We start from the raw sequence: 12,142 nt of genomic DNA on the forward strand, positions 1-12,142 counted from the left end.
CTCCATCTTGGCCAGACTCTTTAATTCTTTTGTTGACTTCCATGCCACCATTTTCTCTGGTCTCTCTTTCTGTAATTCCTGTTTATTTGTTTGTTTTAAATATTGTATCTCCTAGGTTGGTTGCCTTTTAAATTTTTATGTATTAGCTCCTTTTTTTTCTTGGGATGGTCTGTTTTTTATAGCCTCCCATTCTTGTTTCATGAATGTTATATCCTTTTTTATCTCTCTGAAGCTATTAATATTTTTGGAGTTTTATCCGCTGAATAGTATCTGTTTCCTCCAAATTACTTTTTTATTTGTGTTTTCCATATTTTACCTTCTTAACAGTGGCTATTGGTATAAAAACATTACTATCAGCCTTTCCTTGTTTCAAATACATGCATTTTAGGTCAGAAATGTTTCTCTAGGTATGACTTTAGCTTTATCCCATTTTTATGTCATAATGTATTGCTATTTAATGCACATCTTTTCTAATATCATAAAAGTCTTTGAAATTTTAGATGTCTTAGGAGGGTTTGGCTTAATTTCCAAACTTGTGAGATTTTTGAGTTACCAGTATCTTTTTGTTACTGATTTCTACCTTAATCCCACTACAGGCAGAGAACATATTTTGTATTATTTCATTCCTCTAAAATTTTGTTGATATTTGCTTTATGGCTCCAGCATATGTTCAATATTAGAAATATCCTGTGTTCTCATGAAAAGAAGATATATCTGCTATTATTAGAATTGGCTTGAGTCAAGTTTATTAATAGTCTTATTTTAAATCTTCTATTTTCTTACTGATATTTTTGTCTGCTTGCTCTTCTAACAGATTTGTGCATTTTCTTTCTTAGTTCTGTCAATTTTAATATATATACACACATATGTATGTGAATGATGGTACTAGATATATATAAATTAAAATTTGTTGTATGTTTTTGGTGTATTGGCCCTTTTATTATGATGATTTTTTATCTCTAGTTATACTTTACATAAAATTTTTATTTTATATTAATTGAACTATATCAGTTGTTTTCTTTAGTGCTTCCATGAAAATATATAGTGTTCAACCTTTCTGTGTTGTATTTAAAGAATATCTTTTAAAGAACCATTTTGTTGGGTACTATGGAACTGTGGTTATTGATGTATGGTACATTAGAATTACAGATATTTCCTTTTCTTTCTGTTTATCTACACTTTCTATAAATAGCATATACAGGTAAATTTAAATATTTAAAACGCTTGGCATTGACCTCCAGAAAAGAGACAACACAGGTTAACATAGTGAACCTAGGGGAATAATTTATTTGTCTTACATGTACTCAATATTTAATATTAATGCTTCAGGCACTAAAGCTCAAAACTGAGGGTTAAATGAGATTATTTATAAAATAAATTCAGTTTTGACCTTTGATATAAAGTGGGAATGTTCAAATGGCAATTAGGATAGAGTTGGAGAATACTGCTTTAGAATCACAAGAGGTTTTTACAGTATTCACAGGTAACTAAGTCTCCTACCCCAGCAATTCCCAAAATGAAACTTCTCATAAGCAGGAGTGAGTACTTTAAACAGTCTTTCAGATATTTCTGACACATCCCTCCACTTTTCTTCTTTTGGTAACCCCTCCCACAATGCACACTCCTATTTAGAACCATTAGCATGAAGTGAATGAAGCAATCATGAAAACTTGAACATGGAAATTCAGTATGTATAGGGTGACCCTAAAATATGCCATCCACATGGGAGAGGTTTGAGACTAAAAGGAAGGACTGTTCATGGTTATCCTATGTCAACATTTATAAATTTAGACCAGTGTTTTTCAAGTAGAGATGGGTTTGGTAATACCTGGCATCTAGTGGGCATGAGCCAGAGATGCTGCTAAACATCGTACAATGCACAGAACAGAAGAAAATCTGGCCCTAGATGTCAGTAGTGCAGAGGTTGAAAACCCTGCCTTAGACTAGCCAGGCAAATTAGAGTGTGTTCACAGTTAACTGTGGATAGTAACAATGCACCAAACTTTTCTAAGGCTTGGTGAGCATTAGTTGTTCTTAAACACAAATGTCCATAGAGTTTCAGAAGTTTGTTTTGTTTTGGTTTTCCTCAGTAAAACTCCCTTTAAAATGAGCTTTAGTGTGAGTAAGGACGCTTGGCAGTATTTCTGATGGAAAGAATGAGCTCTGGGGACAACCAGGCTTGGATTGGGGTCCTAGTTGTGTTCCTTAGTGAGTGTGTGATTCCGATGAGCTGCTCTATGTCTTTGAGCCAGTGAGGCCCGGGGTGGGTGGGGGTGGGGTGGTGAGCAGGGTGGGGTTGGGGCTGAGCAGGGCCAAGTACCTGGGCTGGAAGAGTTGAGGGGAACAAGGAGTACGATTGCTCTTCCAGAACATTCCTAAAAGCAGATTCTCGGTAGCACCTCCTTTAAGGTAATTGACTGTTGGAGGATTATGAAGAATTTGGTGAAAAGCCATTTGAGGAAACTGTAACTTGTGTATTCTCAGTTAAAACGCGTGCGGGAAACCGAAAAACAATGTAAACCTCTTCTGGAAAGGAACAAGTGCCTCGCCAAGAGAAATGATGAGCTGATGCTGTCTTTGCAACGCATGGAGGAGAAGCTGAAAGCCATTACCAAGGAAAACTCAGAAATGGTAGGGGTCCCAGACTCTGCAAAGCTGCAGCTTCCTTTCTTATATTATACCAATCACCTGACTTCATGCTCTTTCTCAGTTTTTTTAATACAATACTGTATATGAAAGCTTGGATTTTTCCCTTATGTAAGCAAGGAACCTTTATAGGTTGCTGGCTCTGGGTTTTACGGGGTTTCTAAATTTGCAGAACAGTAGGAGTGCTTCCCGGAATCTGCACACTCTTTGAAAGGACTGAGATAGGGAAGTATGGTTTCAACATAGCTCTCAGCTGCAGCACCTCCTTCCATGAATTCCTCTTAGGTGCTCTTTGCACAGCTATGAAGTGGGTATCCCTCATTTTCTAAGAGCTCTCATGGTAGCTGGGGAATGGATGCCGTCTTTTGTATTATGGGTGGGTAAGTCATATGCTAGTACACTCTTTAACAGACTTTCAGTGCAGCTATAGAGATTGTCATACTTTCCCAAAGATTTCAGTTTATTACAGCAGATAAAATGTATTGTACTTGAGAGTTTTACTTGGGATGTGTATGTATTGAAGCTGTGCAGTTTTCAGATTCAGCTAGAGTTTCTACAACATTTCATTAACTACGAAAGTTTGGGGTTTTTTAAGTCTTCACCTGTACATTCTTCTTTTGCAATTCAGAGAGAAAAAATAACAACCCATCCACCCTTGAAGAAATTAAAGTCTCTGAATGACCTCGATCAAGCTAATGAAGAACAAGAAACAGAGTTTCTAAAACTTCAGGTCATTGAACAACAGAACATTATCGATGAGCTCACCAGGGTAGGTCTTGATCAATCTATGAACGCTCAGCTGTTCCCAAGAACAAGTAGCCAAGACATCAACACACATTGGAAGCACTTAATAATTTTGGATTAGCCCCAAAGGCCCAAGTTCATGTGTTCAATATGTAAACAGGTTCAAGAGACTGTATTCCAAAAATACTTTATATCATTAAGTTATTTTATTTCTTTTCAATTATAATCTGATCAGCAGTTATAATAAGTTAATTTGTTAACTTATCTGGTAACACAGATAATAGCTGCAAAGCACAAGAAACTTCCAACTGCATTGCAATATGTGTAGGTATGTTGCTTGGGCATATCTTATAATTGCCTTCCGGTATCAAAATCCTGAGACTGAGAGATTAAGTATTTTGCCTACAGTAATAGGACTGTATGCATCTTGTTTCCAAGCACCTAGGTGAGTGCCCATCTAGCACTTAGTTGCAGTTTAATACATATTTGTTGAATGAGCAGCGACATCCCAAGTACTCCAGCTCCTCTGACCGTAACTTCAGTACCTGGTAAAGCAGGTAGAGCAGTTATTGCTCCCATCTGCATCTGGATTAAGACCTTTCATGCCTCTGGGTTCACCCTTTGCCCCTTTGTCTTTATACTGTGAATGGCATCTCTGTCACTCTCACTTCCAAACGATGCTCAGACCCAGAAAGTTGAGGAACTGGTGATGGGGGATTTAGGTAATAGTTCCCAGAGTAGAGAGAGCAAGGTGATTTATCACCGTGAGGGAAGAAAAGATTGTAACTTTTGTTTATTATTACATGTGGTTCACCCTTTTAAAATTTTCTATCTTGAGCACATGTTATAATACACATACTCTATTAGGATGGTACTCTAAGCATACACTTTTATAAAATTTCAGATATATTGATGTTGCATGATTAAAACATTTTTACATATGAAGGTGAGAAATCAGAAAGGTTAACATCATTGGTTTAACCAGATTATTCTTCATGAGTGGCCTTCCAAAGTGCTGTCTCTCTCCCTTTACCTCCACACCCTTCAAAACAAATAAACCTCACAGATTCATAAGTCTAGGGATTTGCTGGGGCTTAGGTATTCTGAGGTTAAGCTAAATGTTTCTTGTAGACTTTTGACACATTAAGGTATGTCAACCAGACTCTCAAAGACACATAAATGTCTCTTATTTTATCTACCCTCAAATGTGTACAGTAAATACCTGAAATATTTGGTGTATAAACACCAAATTTCCAGGATATTTGTATTCACTACAGTGAACCACAAAAACATTATTTCTAGATATTTGAGTTTCCCAGAAAATTCAGCGAGTAGTCTCCTTCCTCCTTCCACCCCTGAAAAATTATTAGATCAGCGATTTTCAACCAGTGTGCCCCAGGAATTGTTTTTCCCAGGAATTTTTGAAACATGCAATGGATATTGAGTCAGGGACACTGATCTCTTTTCCCTTAGATTCAATAGCTGTTTGGTGTAAATGAGTCAAAATCATACCTACTTTTTTGTCAGATCAGAAAAAAATGTATTTTGGTGTACCACAGAATTGTAGTAGTTTATGTGTGCCATGAGATGAGAAAGGTGGAAAATCGCTGCCCCAGGTGATTTCAGCCAAGACACTCTGCTCCCGTCTTCAGAGGCTGCAGGCGAGAACGAGGGTCCAAGAATAGCAAAAGGTAACTCTCAATGCCTTTCAGGTGATTAAATGAAAAGAATAAGGTGCAACTTTATTGTGAAGTGATATTTTTTTCAACACTGACATGTAAAGTAATTTTGGGTCTGAGAAAACTAAAGAATTGTGCTTTGGGAGAATAAGAGTAAATATTTCAGAGCTACTTGATGATTTAGAAACACAGTCCACATCCTGATGGTGAGGCTCGCAGATCCACAGAGACGATCAGGAGAAGTTGGAGAATATTTTCACTTGGAAAATAGTCAAGCATCACACCCAAGAGCTGCTGAAATTTACAAAACATAATCTTATTTTAAATTGAAATTAAATTAAATAATGCCTCTGTGGAAAAACAACTCTGTCTGTGCAAAACAAAACAACAACAACAAAACCTAGAGGGAACAATGTAGGAACTCAAGATCTGGAAAGTCTTTTTCACTTGTTTTCCAGGACCGGGAGAAGCTCATCCGCAGGAGAAGGCACAGGAGAAGTTCCAAGCCAATTAAGGTAATGAGTAAACTGGGTTAGCAGACTTTTGCCACAAACAGCAAGAGAAGTGAGGCAAAGATGTGATAAATCAGATGTTCCTGAACTTTAGCAAACCATGGGCTTTATAACGATAAAAGAAAATCTCTTCTCTTGACAGTTCTCAGAGGTCCAGAAATGATTGTCTTGTGAGCTTTGACCTGAAAGGTTTTGCTTTCATATGACTCTCTGTGTTAAAAAGCTACAAGGTTTGACACAGAAAGGGTTGTCTGACAGTTGGAGAGTCATGCTCCAGAACATATAAGTGACACATGATTTTGTCTCCCACTGAATAATAGTAGCATCTGATACCCACCCTATAATCAGTTAATATAGTTTTATTGTTCACTTGGATGGCATTATTGACAGTGCTATTCCCAATTCATCAATATCTCTATTGCCTCTTATGAAATAATAAAACACAAAGTTTTATTATGTAAACTATCTGTTTGATTTTTAATTCTCTCAGGTGCATCATTTGATTTAGATATGGAATTAGATGATAAGACTTAAGATTTGATAATCCTCTTCACATGGAGGCCAGGACTTTCAGAGTCCCTTGGTGATTTTTAAATATCAGAAGGAGTAAGTTATGCAAACTCATCATGATATAAAAATACTATAAAAGAGGCTACGATATTTCCATGAAGAGAGCCAATATTAATTAACCTTTCAGTAAACATCAGAAGTTGAATAATATGGGTCAAACTTTTACTGGAATTATTATGGTCATATCCATATTTGTATTTCACCAAAGAAGCATTAAAGAATCCAGATCATCTGTAATCACTGGCATGTATGCCAACTGACAGCGCTTTGATAATTTGCCAGCTTTTCCCAGTTTACTTGTGTTGGTAAATGTGTACTTGTTCTCCATCAGAGGCCTGTTTTGGACCCATTTATCGGCTATGATGAGGACTCCATGGACTCAGAGACATCATCCATGGCATCATTCAGAACAGACAGGACACCAGCCACTCCTGACGATGACTTGGATGAAGTAAGCCTTTCCACCTCTTTCGGCTTTTGTGGTGATGTCACCAAAAACTCTTTCCTTAAGGGGGAGAAAAAGCATTTCACTTCTTACCTCTTCAATGAACAGCACAAAATGATCTCATAACAGTGACCTACTTTGAGACCGCAATTGACTTTGAGACTTTGATATCTATTAGAAATAGTTCACCTGTGTCATGTAGCCCTTTTAGAAACTTTTTTAAAGTTCAACTCTGTAAGCCAAAGACTGCTTTCAAAATAAAAGTTACTGCTCAAAATTCTTGAGCTAGGAAACCTGTGAACCAAGAAATAAGCTTAGAAGAAAAAGCTTGTACATATAATTAAGACAGTGTGTGCCTGGACCACCTTCACCAGAACCATCTGGGGATGTCTCTTACAGTGAAAACTAGACTCTACCACATAGCTCCTGACTCAGGATTTTTGGGGTGGAACCCCCAAATCTGCATTTTTTCACAGAACTTCCTGGTCATTATAAAACTCTGTTTTTTCACAATTTATGTGGGGAAGAAGCTGTTGATATGAATGTGTTGAAAGAAGGTGAGACTGCAATTCTGAATATCATTTCCTCAAAATTGGATCTGTAATCGGGGTATAAATTCTTCTCATTTGGATCCAAAATTGACTGTAACCCAAGCCCAAATAGGTAATAATCAAGTGCTTATTTTGTTAAAATAAATATGTAAGTATTTCTGAGGTGTCCGTCTTGACAGTATTACAGTATTTTTAAATTTTATTTTTCAATTACACTTTACTTTCAATATTATTTTATAAAAGGTGAAAGATTTATATGATCTGAAGAGGAACCAGAGTATCAATATTATTTTGTATTGGTTTCAGGTATGCAGCTTTAAATATCATATACTTTACAAAATGTCCCCTTGATTTTTTTCCCAGTAGCCACCTGGCAGTGTACGTAGTTATTCCAATATTATTGACTAGATTCCCTGTGCTATATTTTACATCTCCATGACTATTCTGTAACTACCAATCTGTACTTCTCAAACCCTTCCCCTTATTTACCCAGCCTCACAATCCCCCTCCCCTAAAGTATTATGAAGTTTTTGTCCATCCACATATTTTAAAGTTAAGAACATATCCCACAGAATTCAAAATTAAACAAACCTTTAACTTCTCTTTAAAAAGTGGAATATTTCACATTGAACACAAGTCCTGAAACTAACATGATTATTTCTTAATTGTTTGCTTTTCCACATCAAGAGTTTAGCAGCTGAAGAATCTGAGCTACGATTTCGACAATTAACAAAAGAATACCAGGCCCTCCAAAGAGCATATGCCCTCCTACAGGAGCAGACTGGAGGCATAATCGACGCTGAGAGAGAGGCCAAGGTCAGTGTGCATCTGTGGACAGTGCTTGGAATTGGCTTTTTTAATGCAGTGGTAACAATATAAAAGAATCTTGGACATAAAAATATCAATAGGGTAGCTTTCCATGTACCCTCTCTTCTCTGCAGCTCTTTTTTAAAAATATATTTTATTGATTATGCCATTATAGTTGTCCTATTCCCCCCTCATTCCCCTCCCCCCTGCACACCCCTCCCCCACCACCCCTTGCCTTTAGTTTATGTCCATGTGTCACAAGTTTTTAAACTGTTGTATCTTTCATGTCAACAAACCTTGGATCTGGAGACATTAGAACCAGTGTGGATCGATGCTTCTGTCCCTTTTAGATAGTTGAGTACCTTGCTATTTGAAAACTTACATTTTCAAAGCCAGACAATATTGAATGTTGCTAATCCATTTTTTTAGTTTCTTGCTTGGAAAAAAAACTTTTATCTTTCAAAAACAATGAGTAGCCAGTTTCTGTTCTTAGTTAATAAGTACACTGCATTATACTGACAGCTTACCAAGAATTTTTACTGTCAAAATCTCATTTAATCCTTGTGATAGCTCTCTAAGGCAGGTATTTTTTAAAAAAGGAATTTGAGGCTTAGAGAGGTTAATTAAATTGCCTAAGATCACACAGGATAGCAGGGTACTGTTCAAAGCAAAATGGGAAACTGATATTCCATCTCAAATCTTACTGGGTCAAATGTGTCTTCCATTTTTCACAGCTGTCTCTTATAAGCCTATTTCAAACACACACACACACACACACACACACACACACAGAGAGACAATACTAATATTTAACATTTATTTAGTGCTTGCTGTGTTCCAGGCATTGTGCTGAGCACTTTACTTATTGCTAGCTCATGTAATCTTTTAATAACCCTGTTCATTATGTGCTATTATCTTCTTTTTACAGAAGTGGAAATAGTAAGAGTTAAATGAAGCTTAATTTGCTTAAAATCAGAACATGTAGCTTAGATTATAGCTAGGATACAAAATTAGTCTTTCTGAGTTCAAAGTCATAACCTCCATGCCTTAACACCCCATAGATTAACGAGGGGCAAGGAGTGTGACCACCAGTGGTTTTATCCCACTTCTTATTCAGAGGGTCTACAGTACCCTCTGAGGAGTGTTGTTGGGCTTCCTGTTAGTTGCGTATTTGGAAAGGATATCATAGTTATATATTTTTAATGGCAACATATATACATGCACACACACATATGTGAGTAAACGTGCTTGAAAAAAAACACTGTGATTTGGAACACATAGGCAAGCAGTCATTAGAAAGGAATCTCTGTGTGCACCTTCATCTTTAGGCCTCCAAACTATAATAGTTGCAGTTTTCCATGTCAGCATTTATTAAGCATTCTTCCCAACATAAGATTGTCAGTTAAAATAATTAACATGTGCTTTGTGGTTTGGAGGGGTGATGCTGTAGAAATCAGTTTTTTCTCTCATCTCACTTTCTCATGTAAATAAAGGTGTAGCATCATCTCTGGCTATTAAAGTAAAACAAAACAAAATTTAAAAAAACTTTACCATTCAAAGTAAAGACAGTCTAAAGTGAATCAAATGTGAGAAAAAGAGCAAGAGTAAATTTAAAGAAGCAGAGGCACACAAGAGGCAACCACACATTGGTGTGCCCCCTCTTTCTCTCTACCTTCCCCTCTTTCTAAAAGTAAATAAATAAAATCTTTTAAAAAGAAATGAAAAAAGATAATATAGATTGAATTGTATCAATGAAAACAAAAGGTAAAATTTTGATACAACAAAAAAATAGAGTGTGCTCAACACCCCATTCAAAGTTAAAATAATTCTTGGCAAATTAAGCTTGGATTTTTTTTTATCCGGTAAAGGTAAATATAATATTTTATAATCCAAAGCAATACAAAATAAAGAAAGGATACCTACCACTGCTGACTTTATTCATCTTTGCAGAACCTATCCAGATAAGAGTAGAGAAGAATATGTATATAGGCAGAAAACAAACAAAAAAGCAACCTAATTTTTTGCAGAAAATAAGATTATATACACAGAGAGTACAAGAGAATCTAATAACAAATTACTAGGCTAAATGAAATAGGGTTGCTCCATGGAAAGTCAACATTCAGAATTATTGATACACCCATACCCAACACTTGCCAGATACATATGCATACATGCATAGATTTGGATTTAGATGCAGGGCACAAAGTTGGCTCTGAAAGAATGGGAAGATTTTGGAGGAGCAAAACAAGAGAAGGCTTTTCAGCAGGGGAATGTGTTCAAATGAGAGAGTAGGGAGTGACAAAGCGTAAAGAAATGAGGCAGTGACCAGCAGGTAAGGGGTAGCCTTTGTGTTGTTCATGAATAGTGAGAAAAGATTGAACGTAAAATGGGAACTTCGAACCCCAGGCTAAAGAATTTGAATTTTACTCCAATGGAACTGAATCCAAAGGGAGTCACTGAAAGTTTTAAGCAATAATTTAGATCATAAAAATAGTTTTAAAACATTCTTTGGTTATAAATATTTTTCTCTGTTTTTTTTTTTTTGTCTTGTTGGGTTCTAATCAAGGAAGCTAAGGGTAAGAAAAATATTGAATTACCATTTTACTTACCGAGTTCTGGAATTTTGATTTCGCTAGGCCCAAGAACAGCTCCAAGCAGAGGTGCTAAGGTATAAAGCCAAAATTGAAGATTTGGAAGCAACTCTGGCTCAGAAAGGGCAGGTAGGCATTTGGTTATTGGCCGTTCCATGTGACCTTCCTCTAGATCACCCCATGCATGGGCCGCACCCAGGACACGGCTTGGCTCTCCACAGTGACATTTCTCAAGTGGTGTCAGAATGTTCAGCTCTCTGTTTCTGTCCCTGGTGTTTTTCTGGCCAGAGCGTGAACCCAGCTACAACAGCAAATGAGGTTGGGCAAAAGGGAGAGAGTGCCAAAGGAAGAGGAGCCCTGTACAAATAGCCTAGAGCTCACAAACCGCTAAGACAAAGATCCCCCCACCAGCTACATTCTCTGCCTCTACGCTGCATTTTAATTTATGGTTCTGCATTTTAGTGTTTTCCATCCATATGTATCTAGCCTGTGTGCATTCTGACCCTTGTCACTTTTTGCCTGTGTGGTCACTTCTGAGTCCCCAAAAGGCTGGTCCTGGATTTTTCAGATTGAAAAAAGGTAGAGGTAGTGAGTGATAAGGAAAAGGGGGTTCAATTTTCCTGGCCACTTTTGGCTCCAGTGTCTCTGAATAAGGAGCTGGCAGGGATGGGTGTCATGTACCAGTCTCTAGCAGGCAAACAAAACCAGGTGAAAAGACAACAGTTCTGGCAAAGTGGTCTGACAACACAGGCTCTCCCTTGCCACTCTGAAATGCTGACTGCGCGATATTCTTTGTCAAACAGGACTCACACTGGGTAGAAGATAAACAACTTTTCATTAAGAGAAACCAGGAGCTTTTAGAAAAGGTATGTCGGGCGCAACACCCTAGTGGGGCAGAGGAGAAAATGATAAGAGATCCAGGAGCAGCAGGGGGTCCTCTCAGGAGTGGCACAGGGGCTAGGGGAAGGGGAGGCTTTTTGGCGCTGCACTCTCCCCTGCTGCGTGCTTGACCGCATCCCTGTCACCGCCATCGCCATCTGTGGAGTGGCACGTGTGCATGGCTCTGTGCTGGGCATTGCGCCGACTCAGAAGGATGTGATCCCCAAAACCTATTGATGTGTTAACCATATATATATGCTGTATATATACTGTACATACATTCATATATATATATATACCCACACGTGCACGCATCCTATGTGGTTGTCCATCTATAAAAAACACACTATGAATAGGACTTGTTAGTTTGTGCAAGGAAGTGACAGATTATGATTCCAAGGCCATGCGGCAACCCATCACAGACTGTGTTCTCACTTTAATATTTTTGCTAAACTTGGCTATGTGTATGTGTATATATATTTTTTTAGATAAGAGAACTTTTTAAAATATGCCTCCAGAGCACAAAACTGTACATCTAGGATTTTATTCAACAAATCAAGATGCAAAAGCGTGGTTTAGTCCCAATGTATATGTCATTTTGGGTATTTGAGCATAGGTTTTTGATTGGGGGCAATAAACTATAACAGATCCTTTTAAGTTCAAAGATGGCTTTTCCTTTGGTATTTACCTTTCAAGGAATGTAATTAAAAATTACAAA

General features: G+C 37.4%; 1 protein-coding gene across 3 annotated transcripts in view; it reads left to right on the forward strand.

Moving 5' to 3' along the window:
- JAKMIP2 (janus kinase and microtubule interacting protein 2) overlaps nt 1–12,142 on the forward strand; it is a 136,744-nt gene that overhangs the window by 91,504 nt on the left and 33,098 nt on the right. For 2 of the 3 annotated variants that reach the window (XM_037044982.1, XM_037044983.1), the window contains exons 6-12: nt 2,485–2,631; nt 3,275–3,415; nt 5,528–5,584; nt 6,483–6,602; nt 7,835–7,963; nt 10,591–10,674; nt 11,349–11,411. In XM_037044982.1, coding sequence (XP_036900877.1) covers nt 2,485–2,631; nt 3,275–3,415; nt 5,528–5,584; nt 6,483–6,602; nt 7,835–7,963; nt 10,591–10,674; nt 11,349–11,411 — 741 coding nt within the window. The remainder of the gene's footprint in view (nt 1–2,484; nt 2,632–3,274; nt 3,416–5,527; nt 5,585–6,482; nt 6,603–7,834; nt 7,964–10,590; nt 10,675–11,348; nt 11,412–12,142) is intronic. The other variant, XM_037044984.1, reaches the window with a different exon arrangement.

Source organism: Sturnira hondurensis, unplaced genomic scaffold (assembly GCF_014824575.4).
Source record: "Sturnira hondurensis isolate 20B ecotype Veracruz unplaced genomic scaffold, ASM1482457v3 Scaffold0004152, whole genome shotgun sequence".
Classification (NCBI taxonomy): domain Eukaryota; kingdom Metazoa; phylum Chordata; class Mammalia; order Chiroptera; family Phyllostomidae; genus Sturnira; species Sturnira hondurensis.